Source organism: Strix aluco, chromosome 1 (assembly GCF_031877795.1).
Source record: "Strix aluco isolate bStrAlu1 chromosome 1, bStrAlu1.hap1, whole genome shotgun sequence".
Classification (NCBI taxonomy): domain Eukaryota; kingdom Metazoa; phylum Chordata; class Aves; order Strigiformes; family Strigidae; genus Strix; species Strix aluco.
This window is the reverse complement of record NC_133931.1, coordinates 121,324,961-121,341,464: the sequence shown is the minus strand read 5'-3', so window position 1 is coordinate 121,341,464 and position 16,504 is coordinate 121,324,961. Positions and strand designations below refer to the sequence as shown.

Here is a 16,504-nt window from a genome sequence, read left to right as displayed (position 1 = left end):
ATGTATCTCCTGGAAACAAGTCACTAATGTAGGAGTCTGGGCCGTGCTGGAGGGAAGTTAGTGCAGGCAGAAGAATGCAAGGACGAAGACAAGGCCAGCAAAATAAAGCTGGCAAAACCACACAAGATAGCAGATAAGTGAGAAACATCTGTGGTCAGCAAAAGCACAAAAGTCTGAGCAAAACAGGGTATGAGACAGGGGAGTTTTTGGCAAGTTCTGGGCCTTATGTACTAATTGCAATTAACCAATGCAAATGCTTGTAGAGGCACATGAACAGCGTGTTCAGATAACCTGTAGCCTATTAGAAGATAGATGAGCGCATGTACGGAACTTAGTAGAATATAAATGTAACCAGGATTGGGAAATAAACGGACGATCTGATCATCATATTGGTGTTGTGTCGTTCCTGTTCCCGCATGGAGAAGTAAGGACCCCGGCAAATGGTGACCCTGACACACTAATGCTCAAAAACAGTTCACATCAATACATCTAAAAAGTCTCCTGAATTCAACAAAGTTTTTTGACTTAAACAGTGACTGTGCATTTTAAAGTATTCTGTTTAGTATTTTATCATTTGAAACAGACAAGTCCTCATTTATGAACATGAAAGACTGCACCAGGAGAAAAAGAGGTCTGTAGGTACTGCACTCACTCGATCCTGACCACTGCAGACCTTCACAGGAGACCTGCAAGTGTGGGAGATGGTGGAGCTACAGCAGCAGGACTGAGAAGACCTGAAGGGAACCCAGGCTTCTGGGCTACCCCTGCTAGGAAAGGGAATGGTCTTATCCATAAATCAAAGATGTTAGAATGCCCAAGTGAGCCAGATGATCCCAGAGAGCACAAGCCAAAAGGTCTATAAGCTGAGGTTTAATGCTGAGGTGAAGTGAAGGAGTTCTGAACTTTTTGTGTTTTGTTAAAAATCTTCCTTCTTAATACTGCTCTTGGCTTTTTTGGGCTACTCCTAAGGTTGAAGATAACAGTCTATAATAAAGTCAGAAATCAGTGGGTCTTCGTAGCTTAATGCAGCTATGAAACAGTCATCAACATGTAGCTCCCAATTTGAACTCTACCAGGAATTTTACCAGGGCTATTGCCTGTTCCTAGTAAAGCCAGAGGTTATTTGCCAGGAAAATTAGTATTGTGATTCACCACTAACTAATACAGTTCGGGGTGTCTGAAGCAGTTGTACGCATGCAACAGGTATGTGCAGATACATGCTTAAAGTTCCAGAGTTTACAGACATGGAAAATTGGGGTAGATCTCAGGCCAATATAGTTTCACTAAATTGAAGTGGGGTGAGAAAGGAAATAGAGGTGCTTACCTGGAAGGAACAAATAAGAGACTAAAAGAGGACAGAGGCTAAGAAGGAGGAAATCTGATGGGAAGTAGGAAAATAAAATGAAAGTGACAAACTTAAAAAAAAACCCCAAACAACATAAGGCAACATGGAGCAAATAAAACACTGAGAAAAGAAGAAATACGATCAATTAAATGTAGTGTGGTAAGGAGGGAGACGGAGTTACAAAGAAAATAGTCATGGAACAGGCTTATGAAACAACAACAAAGCAGTACCAAGACATAAATGGGGAAAACAAGAAACACGAAACAAGCGCAATGGAAGCTTAGGAAGTAGGTGTGTTTATTGATTTTAGAAAGATTTCAGCATAGCTGATATGCTAAACTATAACAATGCAAAGCAGTATCACATAGACTGTATTTTTTTATGCATTTTAACTAAAATATATTAAGATTTGGTTTTGGGGGCCTCACTTAAATTATATTACTTATGAAGCTCAAAACCAGTGCCACACCAGGAACTTCCTCAACTCTTTGGAATAGTCCAGCACCAGACCAAAATTTTTAGCTTTTGCTGACCTTCTTTAAACAATATTTCCATCAAAGAATCTTACTTAAATGGTTTTCAGTCTAAAATGAGATCCAGCAGCTCTGTTCTAGTTTCTTATCACAAGCAAGTTACATTATCCCTTAAATTCTATTTCACTCTAGTAAGCAAGAGTGATGTACAACTATCTGCATTACAGTGAATATGTTAAACACTCCTGATTTTTTAGTGATGAACAGCCCCACATAGTGATTGACATTTATACTGTTTTGCAGGGTTTTATCCTATAGTTTTGTAGATCAAATGATACATATATGTTTGTGCTACAGGAAATCTAAGATGATCTAATTTTAAATCTGGGGAGGAGTGGCTGGAGACCTGCGAGTCAGAGAGGGACCTGGGGGTGTTGATTGACAGACGGCTGAACATGAGCCAGCAGTGTGCCCAGGTGGCCAAGAAGGCCAATGGCATCCTGGCTTGTATCAGAAATAGCGTGGCCAGCAGGGACAGGGAAGTGATCTCACCCCTGTACTCGGTACTGGTGAGGCCGCACCTCAATTACTGTGTTCAGTTTTGGGCCCCTCACTACAAAAAGGACATTGAATTACTCAAGCATGTCCAGAGAAGGGCAACGAAGCTGGTGAAGGGTCTGGAGCACATGTCGTACGAGGAGCGGCTGAGGGAACTGGGGTTGTTTAGTCTGGAGAAGAGGAAGCTGAGGGGAGACCTCATCGCCCTCTGCAACAACCTAAAAGGAGGTTGCAGAGAGCTGGGGATGAGTCTCTTTAACCGAGTAACAAGTGATAGGACAAGAGGTAATGGCCTCAAGTTGTGCCAGGGAAGGTTTAGACTAGATATGAGGAAGCATTTCTTTCCAGAACGGGTTGTTAGGCGTTGGAATGGGCTGCCTGGGGAGGAGGTGGAGTCCCCATCCCTGGAGGTGTTTAAGAGTGGGGTCGACATAGCGCTGAGGGATATGGTGTAGTTGGGGACTGTCAGTGTTAGGTTAATGGTTGGACTAGATGATCTTCATCTTCAAAGTCTTTTCCAACCTAGATTATTCTGTGATTCTGTGAATTTAATACTCTGATAACATCATCAGATAAACAGTATCTCTGCCAAGATAATTTGGAAAATGAAGAAGGCCAGTCTTGCAGTGAAGGACAGAGCAAGAGTTTATGAGATCCATTTCCACTTCTGTCTCATGTGACCTTGACTCAAATGTCATCGAGCTTCAGGTTTCCTTAATTTCTGTGTGGTAGCAGGAAGTCAATATTTGTAAGGACAGCAGACTTCTGAACAAAGATGCTGATGTGCTAATTTAACTACGTCTGGTTTAATTTTTGTTTTTACTCATAACTACCTGCAGGTAGGCAATCAAGTTACAAGTAAGAACACAGAAAAATACTGAGAAGAAAAGCAGAGTTAAGATTGTGCAGCAATTATAACAAGCAAAAGAGTCCTACTATATACTTATCCTAAATGTTTGGTCTTCAAATACAAGTGGTACAAAGCATTCATTCTTTTAGCCTGTTTAAACTCTTTTGTTGGCAGAACATGATCTTCACAAGACACCCATCTATGGATAAACTAGGTTACATCTTGTTTGAATGAACACCATTTGGCTGCAGTTAAATATTTCCTCTTGCTCATACAATGCCAATCACATATGGTAAATCAAAATTGAAAGTAAAATGGGTTTTAAGCCCTAGAAAAACTATATGATGCTGGCTTTGCCACAGTAAGTATTTACATTTAGCATTAAATATACAGAACAAATGTATTTTCATGGAAAAGACATCTCTGAACAGCTCTGTTGTATATGTTACCTAACATATATGTATTTACATATAACTATACACACAGGGTATGGACATACACAAACACATATGCATGCAGTGCACAAGTTAACAGAAGTTACAGGCTACACTAGTATAAAATATAAAGTTACCAGTAATTTTCATACCAGAGACAACACATATATAACATAAGAATAAACACAGTAAGCAGCTGTGAAAGCAAAATTATGCTGAAGGAATATAATGCCTTGGAGATTATAGTAGTTTAATAACTGCAGAGGAGTAAGTTATTTGGTTGTTATTCAAAGAAATTTACTTTTTTTTTCCTCAAAAAATCGCAGGTGATCACTGTTATATCTACAAATTAAAGCTACAAATGCAAGAACTACCATGTTTGTTGGCAATGATATTACAGTCAGAGCATAAGTAGTCCTTGTATTCAAGTTAACAGACTGGGTGATATTAAATAAATGAATTCTTCCCTATACTGAGTCTCACGTCACTCCTAATTAGCCAGGATGCAGCAACAGGAGAACTCACAGAGCCAACTCTGGCTAGAAAGTTGTGCCCAAGCTAAGGTGACCTCCTAAAGCCAGGAATGCTGATAAGTATTATTGAGGAATACCAGTCAAGAGGGTTTCTGGGAGCTGTCATTCAGCAGTGGCTCACAAGCTCAGACACACCAAAGCTGATTGCATGCAGCCAGGCACCTGTACTGTACTTCCCTCTGCATTCCACAGAGCTCCCTCACACCCCACATGAAGTATACTGCACGTTCACCATCCCAGCACGTAGAGGGTTAGTCCTACTCACACAATCTCATGCATCTCTGTTCCTTTGCTTTCATTCCATTTTCCTATTTCATTTTCTATGATGCTTTTTCTTATAATTTTTTTTCCTGCTATAATTTTCCCATAGTATTAATACACAATGCTGCTTTTTGTTGAAAAGTCATTGCTGTTAAGCATTGAGAAAAATGCTGAAAATGCTTGAGAGGTTTGTTATCCTGCCATCATTTCTGCACTAACCCAGAGCCTGGGTGGTAACACAATCAATCTTATCAGCAAGTCAAGCACATGTAACTGCCACTTACCACTTTTAAAACTTAACAAATATTAATGTTGAAGTTATTGAGGTTTTCTACCAATAATAACAAAACATAACAGGTCAGAGTTCCTATCGGCAATTTTTGCATACACCATTTCAAAAACAAAACAAATACATTAGTCTTTGATTTAAAGGGAATCAAGAAACAACTGAATTATAGTGCAAATAGTGACTATAGCAAGGCTCTTGCATAACACTCTTAATTGCATTAATCTAACCCTTGCAAAGCCCATCCTCTGTGGGGCTTTGCCTAATGGAGTTTATGGGCAGCTTTTCTCCATCTGTTCTTCCATTGCCCTTGTTGCAACACTTTCTCCTTTTCTTCATCCCCAATACAAAATTTCACTTCCCTCCTTTTTTCCTTTATTTTTTTATTCCCACTTTTTCTGCATCTTCCTCTCATTGTAAAACCATCTCTTGTCAGCATATACTCCACCTATATCATTAGTTTCCTTTGACCTTACTCCCAGATACCATCAAACTATGCACCTTTTCCATTTGCAAATGAAAAAGTGTGATTTCACTTACCTTTCAATATGGAGCGTACACTGTTTTGCCTCCTCCTCCAGTGTACACATGACATGTTAAAGGTTTTTCACTTCAGTGGATGCAATGTGATAGTGATTCTATTTTGTTTTTCAAGAAAATGGCTAAATGCTGGGAGAGGCATGTGTATGTACCTTCCACAAAGCTATTTACTTGTACTTATATTCACTTTACACATAGACACAATGAAACAGTTGACTTGGCTATTAAAGTGAAACTAAGAATTGGCATTTCCATTATAAACTGATCCTTTTAATTATTTAGAACTAGGTTGGGTTTCTGCTTTTTTCAGTACAAATAATTCTTGCTGAAAAAGTTTTGTGAAAGTATCCTCTACTCTCTTTCCTGAGTATGTGTATACATACAAGCATCACCAAAAAACCCCACTTTTATTTTACTTCCAAATTTATGACACACAAATATGTGTACAGATTAACAACTTTACACAACATGCATTGCTATGCTGAAAAGAGTAAAAAATTCAAAATGGGAAAGAGAAGGAAGGCTTCCCAAAGGTAATCCAGTCTAACTCCTTGCAGGTTTTGAAACAGAATTAATTATCAAAGCAAATCCTGATGAATGTTAATGTTACTGTAAATACAGTTATTGACTATGTTTCAGAGAGCTCTTTTTCTAGACAAATACAACAGTCCTTCCCAGTTCCAGAACTGGCTTGAGAAGAGAGGAAAAAAAGTTGTAGGATATTTCTCATATGTTACACCATTTTGACTAATTTTTAGATTAATTTTCAAGTAGAAGGACACTACCACCCTGGAAGCCCACCTATGAAATCAGAGCTGATTCCCATTTTCTGGGTATCCAAGAAAATAGAATATTTTGCTTGATTCTCCCTATTAAAAACAAAGGCATATACCCAGGTTTCTTCCTCGTTACAAAATGTGGGATCTGTGGAATGAGTTAACTGAACAGAGCAGTCCAACATCCAGTGCTACTTACCATATCTCAAGAAAGCTTCCCAGTCCTGTCAGGAAAGGGACTTTTATTAGCAGCTCTGTTGAAGTCAACAAGTTTTCGTCTTTGGGCAGCTATAAGGATATCAGCTGGCAAATTACCCTTTCCCTCCAAACTAAGGAAGTTCATGTCATAAAATTGGACAGGATCAACTGCAATAGCAAGCAACCTGTCAATATACAGCTGGTTCAGGAAGATCTTCAGAACATCAGTTTTCACACACAGTTAAGCTTCCAAACATTGAAGAACCCTGTATCAAGCTGATGACTTGTAGTACAGGATTAAAAAAAGAATCGGATTAAATTAAGCATTACCAATTTCCCACCTCCTTACATGGAAACGTGTTAAATAAAACTTTAGAGAACAATAATCAGTGGGCCATACCCCACAATACAGAAAAGGACTTAAAAAAAGAAAAAAAATATCAGACTCAGCAGTCCTTCCCAATTTTCTATTCTCTATGTCACCTTCCTTACATGTTTCCAATACTGGCAGTATAATGTTCGTTCAGCTGAGCAATGCATGATTTTCCAGCATCTCTCAGCTTTGGCAAGGTGATTGCTGTGCACAAATACAGACATGGCCTCCACATCTCACAGCTTCACTGCTATGTCTGGTAACACAAAAAAGCTGCCTAACTTCAGAAAGATCACAAGGGCACAGAGTTTCCCAGCTTATGTGGAGTCTTCCAACTAACTGGAAGGTTTTCTTGAGAGCAACTCAAGCAACATCCTAGCCACAACATGTTTTCTATAGCTGAATTCTGGTCCTTAAATTGCCTCTTCTCTGAAGGATCTGAATTCCCTCTCAGAACTAAAACCATATTTAATCTTTGAATGAAGGGATGGACCTCTACTCAGAACAGCACCTTCCCTCTTCCCATGGAAATCTGGCAGATGTAGCAGCAGATTGTCCTAAGAAATGGGGAAGAGAGAAAATGACAAACCTACATTACTCTGCAGTCCTTCCTCCTTCAAGAGGCACCACTGCTTTCTAGATGGTATTTAGCTGGACCTCGCTTTGTTTAAAGAAAGTCTAAAAGGAATGGTAAGAGGCATACTGCTTGACCCTAAGGCTCTGTTATGTTTTAAAGGGAAGGGGGGGGAACTCTCCCTTGTTTAAGCTAGTTAAGGCAAAGTCAGTGGAAACAGCAGAAACAATAGTAGACTGTGGGTCATCTTTGGGTTGTAATTTTGGCAATTCCTAATCAAGTTCAAGCTGCCTGTTTGGAAGGGTGAGATGCATCTTGTAAAACCTTTCACTTGAAGGTCACTAAAAAGATGCAGTCCATTACAAAAGGAATCATGCAGTGTTGCTGCAGCAGCTGATTTACCTCTTCAAAAGCACCAGTGCCACCTTAATTGAAGGCTCTTGTTGAGGGTATTATCCAGATTCAAGAACAGTGGACAGAGAGAAATAGCTATACCCTGGGATCAGACACTTTTCCAAAACTGGGGCAGAGCAACTTGACCTAGAACCTAGAAAAACAACAGATTTACTACAAGCTGGAGGAGCTCCTCTTTGTTTCTAAGATCTACGTAAATTAGAAAAGCTATAGTGCAATGATACGGTCTGTTATTGTAATTAAAATGCTAATCAAGGGCTTTGGAGTTAACAATAGCATATGGGCACACAATCAAACAGTGAAATGGAATGAAAGACAGAAAATGCAGATTATTAGAAAACTAACAGTAATTGTCAAACTTCAGAACACAAAAGCCATAGCAAGGAGTTAGGAAAATTGCAATGGAAACCTTGGTGAGAAGTTTTAAAGTTAAAAGCATTTAGTTTTGCACTTAGTGTTCCAGCATCTACCATTTGCCATGGTGTCCATACTTCTTGTTTTAATGTTAGAGAATGAAAGATGGTGGGAAATTTTAGACCACTCTGAATATTTCTAGTTGAAGTCTCAAACATGTTTGTATTTAAGATTTAGATCCTATTGAAGCATGATAGTTTCTTACATTGTACTCACTTTGTTATGAGTCTGTACCACTGAAAGAAATAACAGGTCAAGTAAAATATGTAATAATACTTAAAACAGATGTTGATGTAAATTCCAGTGGAAAGAAAATATTTGTTTCGATGTATGTGCTTTCTTAGAGCTTATTTTTCTTATGTTGTGCAACTACTGTATTTAAAAGCAGAGACTATTAAGAATGAATTTGTTTAAAAAACAGTAAGAAATGGTTCTGTGAAAGCCTGTCAAAGAACTGAATGTTCTCACTTCTAAAAATCTGTGCTGCTTTATAGGACACCAAAAATCACCAACTATATGGGGGAGAGAAGGGAAGACTATCAGACCTTTTATCTCATTCTCAGTATAAATTTGACTGTATTGATGCAGTCCAAATTATATAAACTGTTAAGCCAATTCTGTACTATTTCAACAGGAAAAGAACACTCTTTAACCTTTGTAATATTATATATCAAAACATTAATTGGGCTCAGTGCTTCGAAAACAAAGTCAGAGGGTTGGGAAAAAATTGTTAGCTGCTTTTAAAGCTTTTAATTTCAGCTCTTATATTTATTTTCCTACTGATACAAGGTGATCAAGCAGCTATTGTGCCCAGGAGAAATGCAACCTGTAGTCACAGGGCTGAAACAAACTGCTGTTTTATAAGGTTAGAGATCTGGAATATGATTTCTATTCCAGGTTAACAGACTTACATGATTTTCTGTTGGAATTTTTCAGTGGCTGAATCTGCACTTCTGGTCTTCTTAGTGCAAATCTCCTATAAAATGGGAGGTGGTAGGAGAAAGACACAAACTCCTCAGTTTTCACTGCAAGTTTGGGATTAATAAACACTTAACATCATGAGACTATTGCAAAATATCCAGAAGATTTTATAAGAAATTAACTTAAAACAATGCAATCTATTCACAATCTAAAAAAATTAAATCCTTGGCCTCAAATTTTTGTAAGCTCTCCAAAACCTGCTGCAGTTCTTATTCCTGCATAGTACATCAGTGTGAATACAGATACTGATGTGGTATTTTCCATATGTTTTTTTCTTTCAACCTGGATCACTGTTATCCTATTGGTTTTTGTCATTATTAATCTTAGCCAGACAAATAAGAAAATCCAAAGTATTTCAGCAACAGGTTTCCAAGTTCAGTTGTCTTGCGGCAAATGCGGGTTTATCACGTCCATGTAATCTATAAGCATTACATATGACAACTATGCTAACTTAAAACTCAGCAAGTAAGTGTCTTCTCTTACTACAAAAAATAATGAAACTATGCTTCTTGGTAGCTCACCTCTCCTGGAAATGCTTTGAAGGGATCAAGCCTGCTCTGGGATTGGCATCACCTTCGTGTTTGGCCTGCCACCAGGTTGCATCATCCTGGCTCATGATCTGAAGGATATCTCCTTTTCTGAAAGCAAGTCCAGCTTCTTTACAAGGAATTGCTTTATCCTCATTAGGATCATAGTCAAATAGGGCTCTGATAAACATCTGAAACAAACCGTGTTTTATCTTTAGAATCAAAACATTAAATGTAATCCAAAGTTATCTCCCTTTGTTTTTACTGTTCAAAACCATTGAACTAAATAACGTAAAGCAATAAACATTTACTGCTGTAAAATATCCTTATGGACGTCTGACATTAGAAGTTCATATGGGAATCCTAAATTCATTGCTTCTGTAACCACAATCCTAATGTAGTAAAGGCTCTATGATCCAAGGCAAGTAGGACTTTGCAGGTAAATGCCCATATGAAGAACAGAAGAGAAGATACTTTTGAACCAAGGTGCAACCAGTGTATGATGGAAGAAAAAGAGTACTTGGAAGCAAGCCAGGTCCTTGCAGAAGAGGGAATATTACCTATGTCAACTTCATGGCTGTAGAGTTAGGGCTTAAGAACCATGTTACACCCACTTGCAAATCCAGCATGTGAGTACTGAAGTGTACAGCGCACTACATGTTGTCACATTAGAAAAACTGAGTCCGGAGGCATAAATCACATTCTTGGTTCTGTCACCCAACCAAACAATATACATCCTCAGCATAACAGTTACTGCAATAGCTTCTGAAAGTCTTGCCTACCTTGCCTTCCTTCACTGGCATTTCTTCCTTCACACTAGGTATAATTTTAAATGTAATTGCTCCTTGAGACTGAGCCTGGTGGACATTCGAAAAGAAAATACATGGAGAAGTAAGCTGTACATTTCAAAGACATCTTAAAAGGAAAAAAATTGAAATTAATTTTAAAATACTCAAGTATAATGAATCTACCCTCTCCCACACATGATCCATGGAGTTTGACAGCTTCACCATACCAAATTTTGCATTGCAAAGATTAGAATACCCTCTGGAAATGCTCGTTTTTATTTGCTTCAATGGTGGGCAGAGAGAGACTGTTAAAAACTGGGACCCGCGTGTTTCAGAGGTCCCACTTCTGCACTGAAAGCAGAAGCAAATGCTACAGCTAAAATGTATGCATATTAGAAGCAACTGCTGGACTCCTGGCACAGTTTGGACATCCCTGGAAAAATCCAACTAACATTTCATTTTTCAAAAAAAAAAAAAGATAGAAAAATTCAAACAGGCTTGTGCCATATTTATCATATAAAACTACTGGGGGGGGGTTATTCTTTTGGCAACTTTAAGAAACTAGAAAAGAAAAACATATTTGAATAGACTACGTGTACTAAATGGAAAAAAAGCCCTCCACTATAAATCTTAAAACAAGTTAGCCATCATCAACCACCTCATCCATTCATCTTTCCCTATATCCCACTTAAAGTGTGTCTGGCTGCATTTGACTTATTAACCACAATATATTCCCACTGCCTCAGTGACATTTTGCTATTGAAGGAAGTGCTAATCAGCTGGAGCCTCTGCTACTATTGCATGCAGCCGACAAGTTTCATAAAACTAGCAGAGTGCAACAGACAGCCAACGATTTAAGCAAAATGGAAACAGGCCTGTCCACTACCAAGCGAGACATACTTCTGCCGGCATGTCTGCGATCCAAGAGCTCACTGTTTGACAAGCAGCAGCCAAGTTCTTATTTCACCAGCTGTAGGACTGGAATCAATAATTCTGTTACTTTTGAAACAAGCTCTAACTAGCTTTTGATGTTTATATTGTACCTCAAGGAGGTAAATGGGGAAATTGTTCACACCTTTTCTAGTGCTATTGTGTTTCTAGAGATTTTTAAATATTAATTTTTGCAGGAAAACGTTTCTGTAGGGAACACAAAAACCATAAAGCAAGTACGAATATCAGCAGGCTAACACTCGAAATGAATCATCTCAGTTATTGAACCAAAACTGTGAGGCAGCCACTCAATTCAGCAGGACAGCAAGGTATTTAAAATGACTATACCATGAATATAAAAAGCTGTCACGACCCTCATTGGTTTCTTTGCTATAAAAATATTGAATATTTCTGAAAAAGTCTAAATTTGCAATAGTGCTCCATAAGTGAGTAATTAGGCTGGCTTTAGAGATCGTGTAGTTCAGAGGAATGCAAACATAATCACATATATGGCTATATACTGAAAATCCATATAAAATACATTCTTAATATACCAGTCTATCTAGTACATGTATTATGAATTAATTTTCACACAGGGTTAATGCATTATTAGTGAATAGATTTTAAATAGTTTGAATTCAACAGATCATGGTGTGCCTTAAAAACTGTAGATTATATACTGAGATCTGCAACATATTTATAGCCATATTACTGTCATTAACTGTTTACAAGTAATCTGTAACTGCATATATATGTAATGCATGGACAATCATTATTTAAGAGAAGGGAAATAAAGGTTTGTAAATGATGGCACTGGAAGAAAAGGCATTATTGTAGAATATACTTTTTTCTAAGAAATACACCAGAAATCATAAGTCTCATTACTTTTTCTTGACTCCTCTAAATTAATTTAAAAATGGTTGGTATTTACCAAAATGTGTATTATTTCTTCAGGTTTTTTATCATCTACAGGAATCCCATTGACTTCCCTCAGTTCATCACCAACGTGAATAAGACCTACAGAAAACAAAGAGGAGTTGTTAAACTGTAGCTATGTATTATACAAAAAATGCCATTAACATTCAGCTTTTTTCTTCCCTTGTTCATCCCCTTTAAGCTTTAACTTAAAAGCAGGAATATATGGTGAACTCAACAGCTACTGTCCTCACAGATAAGTCTGAGATGATTGGTTTACTCACCTCCCTTCCTTTCTCCTGAAAATTAGTACCATTTCTCTATGACTTTTCCAGACATTCATGCAGATGTTTGAAAAACGTCTGTGCCAATTCTTTTTCTACTCATACTACTTTCTTTACTGCTACACAGCTGCAAGTACTGCAAAGATCACTTAGGCTGTGAGTGCTAATTTGTGGCACAAATGCTTGCTAATTTAACTATATATATATAGATTTACTCCATTACCCCATCTAAGTGTGAAACACAGCTGTCCTAGATTCCCTTCAGTGAAAAGAGGCACTTTAGAGCAGAATTCAGGACCTCTTGCCTGAGTTCTTGCAGATTTTGTGCATCCCAAATTCAGTGGCAGTCAAGGATGGGCTGGTTCTTTGAGAATTACCAGCTGAAACTCCAAGTGGATGTCCTAATATAAAATAATGCAGCCATCCTGAGTTCCTCAATCGGCAGGTTATCATCTTGGCCTATCCCATCATTTCTAAGTAGATGTCTTCAACTGGAAACAAACCATGATACATCTAAAAAAAACCGCTTTATCTGTTAACTCAAAGATACCTGGCTGCAACTGGATTGGAAAAAAAAAAAAAAATCAGCATGAATACTTTCACCAATATTGAAATTCACTTTGGAAAACTGTCCAGACACTAAATAATTTTGTTTGTGATAGTGCTGTATTTCATTTCTACAAAATATGCCATTTTATCTCATCTTGTTCCGAATTCTAGAACTTGAATGGCTAGTGCAAAGCAGCAACACCTTACCACTTCTATCTGCAGCTCCTCCACGCATTATCCTGGCCACCACAATTGCACCAGTATGTTCATCCCTTTTAATAGTGGCTCCCTTGGGTAAAAAAAAAAAGTTATTTGGTTAATCTCAACATAATTTTTACTCACTACACTAAAATACACTTGCTATGTAAAACTGCAAAAACTTGACATCGTATCAATATGTGAATAAGTCAGAAATTATACTTGTTTATGAAAAGAATATAAAAAATATGCTGATCTATTACCAAAATGTGACTTCTTTTCCATTCAGAAGTAACTCATGCATTCTGCATGTACACAGATTTAAAAAAAACCCCAAATGATAGAAAAAGTTTACATTTCAACTCCATGTTAACTGCAGCATACCTTACTTGAATCTGTTGCTAAAACTCCACTAAACTACTGCTGAAAATTGATAAATTTCATATATATTTCATATTTTCAATTGATAATTTTGTTCCTACATTAAAACAGGCCATGTTACATACTATGGGTATAAAAAGCTTATCCTTGTTTGTAATTGTTTCAGTTCACACTCAGAACTGCCCATGCACCCACTGATCATCATTTTGATTTACAGTGTTATCACTAAATAAACATGAATTTGAAAAATCACCTGGAATACCTGCAGGACAGAAATGCAGAGGAGGGGAACATTTCCTGAGTTAGTCATGACTGTTTTTATACATTACACAAACACGGTGCAAGGCATTTAGGTAAAATGACCTCATGTAGTTAAATTTCCAGTGAACAGCTGTCTAGATGAGAAAAATGCCTTTGTAACTAGAATGGCAAGGGTGTGCTGAAAAGAGGCACAAGGTGATGGGAACACAGCAGGCAGCAGCAGTGACAAGTGAGAAGGGATGGGACACGGGGGCACGGGGGGTAAGCTGTGGTGCCCTTCCTTTCAGGCAGATGGGAAGGAGTCAGGGTGGGAAATGCTGGCCCTGCTCTGGAAGACAAAATCCACAGAATAACGAGAGGGATTTTAGCTAGGTAAATTGTACTGTACAGTCACCTCCAAAAAGGTTATTTGATCCAGTATTTTTAAAAAACACCACAAAAAAGCACCTCCTGGCCAACAGCTTTTTACCTCCACATGATTACTTTGCCATATTAATGTCATTAGTTACCTGCAATAGTTAGTCAACAGAGATGTTTAGGACTCTGGCAGGTAAGTCAATTTTATGAAAACTTCTGTATTTGTGATTAGCGAATAAACAGTATTACTTCACCTCTGAGTACAAGACAGTGCTACATGCACTCTGCTATCAAAGGTTAGAATTGCCTTCCGTCAGAGAAGTGTTATGCTTGAAGTAAGGTACATAAGTACTTTATAAAGTTCCTTGAATAATTAAATTTCTTTCATAGCTACCTTTCTATATTTGTTTAGATTAAACATAAACATCATGTTTATCACTACTTGAATTTTTAAGTGTTTCATTAACATAAAGCTAAAATATGTACAAATGAATAACGGGGGAGACATTTTACTATAGTTAATAATTTTACTGACTGTAAATAAACTTGTTTCCCTTTACCTCTAAGATGGAAATATAAGACAAGCCATGATGACAAAAAATGGGAGATTAATTTATAATTTTTATATGGAAGTTGCATTTATTGAAAATAGAGAAAAATTAAAACAATCACCACACAATATTCTCTTTGGCCAAAACTTTAACAGTAGCCAGCACTCCGCTGCAAAATTGATGTGCTATGCTTATGCATTTTATTTTACATCTTAAAGTTATTAGTACGAAATTCTATCCATAAGTAAAGTAATTCTGCAATTTGCCAGCCTTATTCTTATGTGTTTTTATAATGTAATTATATCAGTAAGCTTTTGTTTGTATTACAGTTTCAAACAAGTCTGAGAGTTTCAAGAAGATAAAGATTTAGCTGCAGCTAATCTCACTTTAAAACCTCATGATTAGACTTCTGTGCAAAAAGAATCGTGTACCATTAGGAATATATTAAGCAAAGCATTAAACCCTCCAGCCTGTATTTCAATATTAAGTTCTGATCCTGCAGCAACAACTATTAATTTGAAGTTTATTATTAATACCTGGAAAGTTACATCTGTTTAAAAGTACAAAGCATCTTTATTCTGAATATATCCATCAAAAAGAAAAAGAGAGCAGCATTAGGATGTTAGAGCCAAATACCGGACATTTCCACTATATTGTCCATATAAAACAGAGGCTTTCCTAATTAATCAGGGAAAAAGCCTTGAGCAGAAAGGCTTAATGCCTTTTACCTAGAAGTCAACAGTATTAAATGCCACAAAATGCAGAAGGCAAGTGATGACTGACCAGCCTTCCATTGTGATCACCCAGCTACCCCAGCCCAGCACTGATGTCTGAAAACAGGTACTTCACTACACTTCACCTTTTTTTTTAGACAGAGCCTAGAAAAAGACTTGTGTGCAATTGAAGACCACAGTATTGACACAGACAGCATCTGAAAGTAACAATAAGGCTCTTGTCCAAGTGGAACGGTCACTTCATGCTCTATACAATTACCACTACTGGCACAAAATTAATTTTCCTAGCACAGATTAGCTGATTTGAAAGATGCCCCAGTAAAGATAACAGGTAAACTAGAATTTTCAAACAAAGCACAAAATCAAGTTTGAATTTACAGGGAAATTGTTTAACCCAAGTTAGCTCACTGTCAATAACTCCTCTATGGCAAACTCAGAGTGAATGGGCAGGCCCATAAAAAGCACCATTTGAGTTAATGTGTTTTTGTTGTACTTATAGTACACAAAGAAAAAAGGGGGTTCCTTAAATTCTCCTTCCCTCCCAATTTAGAACACTTAAAAAGAAATCAAACACAAGTGGATTTCTTTTTGAAAACCTGAAGAGTTGATTTTCTGAAAAAGCAGCTTCTCTTGTACTGCTGCCAGCCCTGCTTAAACTATGAGGTATATATAATCTGGCAAGAATTTCTCCTTATGAGATGTTCAGCTCCAGTACTTTCAGTTACATGTGCAGTGCAGCTCCTCATTTAGAGCTTTAAAAATGGAAGAAGGTTAGACTGGACCTTAAGAGCTGGAAAATATTTTCAGTGTTGCTAGCCAAAAGTGTAAGTTACCCTAAATGAGACATATACAGATGTAATAGCATAGCTCAGTTTAAAATACTTTTAAAGGGAAAAATAAGGAGTTTGGGAGCCATATGGTGATCAGACTGAGAAAATGTTTAAAGGTATACCATGCAAAAGCACTAAAAATAATACAAGCTCTTTCAGCAAGGCTCTTTCACTGGTTTTTTGGGGTTG

General features: G+C 37.4%; 1 protein-coding gene across 4 annotated transcripts in view; it reads right to left on the bottom strand.

Moving 5' to 3' along the window:
• Positions 1 to 16,504, bottom strand: part of MPP7 (MAGUK p55 scaffold protein 7) — a 159,421-nt gene that overhangs the window by 28,090 nt on the left and 114,827 nt on the right. For all 4 annotated transcript variants that reach the window (XR_012624244.1, XM_074833326.1, XM_074833350.1 and 1 more), the window contains 5 exons: positions 13,211 to 13,292; positions 12,187 to 12,272; positions 10,320 to 10,394; positions 9,532 to 9,728; positions 8,941 to 9,005 (listed from right to left, as the gene is read on the bottom strand). Coding sequence is in view for 3 of the 4 variants with exons in the window: in XM_074833326.1 (XP_074689427.1) it covers positions 8,941 to 9,005; positions 9,532 to 9,728; positions 10,320 to 10,394; positions 12,187 to 12,272; positions 13,211 to 13,292 (505 nt within the window). In the remaining variant the exon portion in view is untranslated. The remainder of the gene's footprint in view (positions 1 to 8,940; positions 9,006 to 9,531; positions 9,729 to 10,319; positions 10,395 to 12,186; positions 12,273 to 13,210; positions 13,293 to 16,504) is intronic.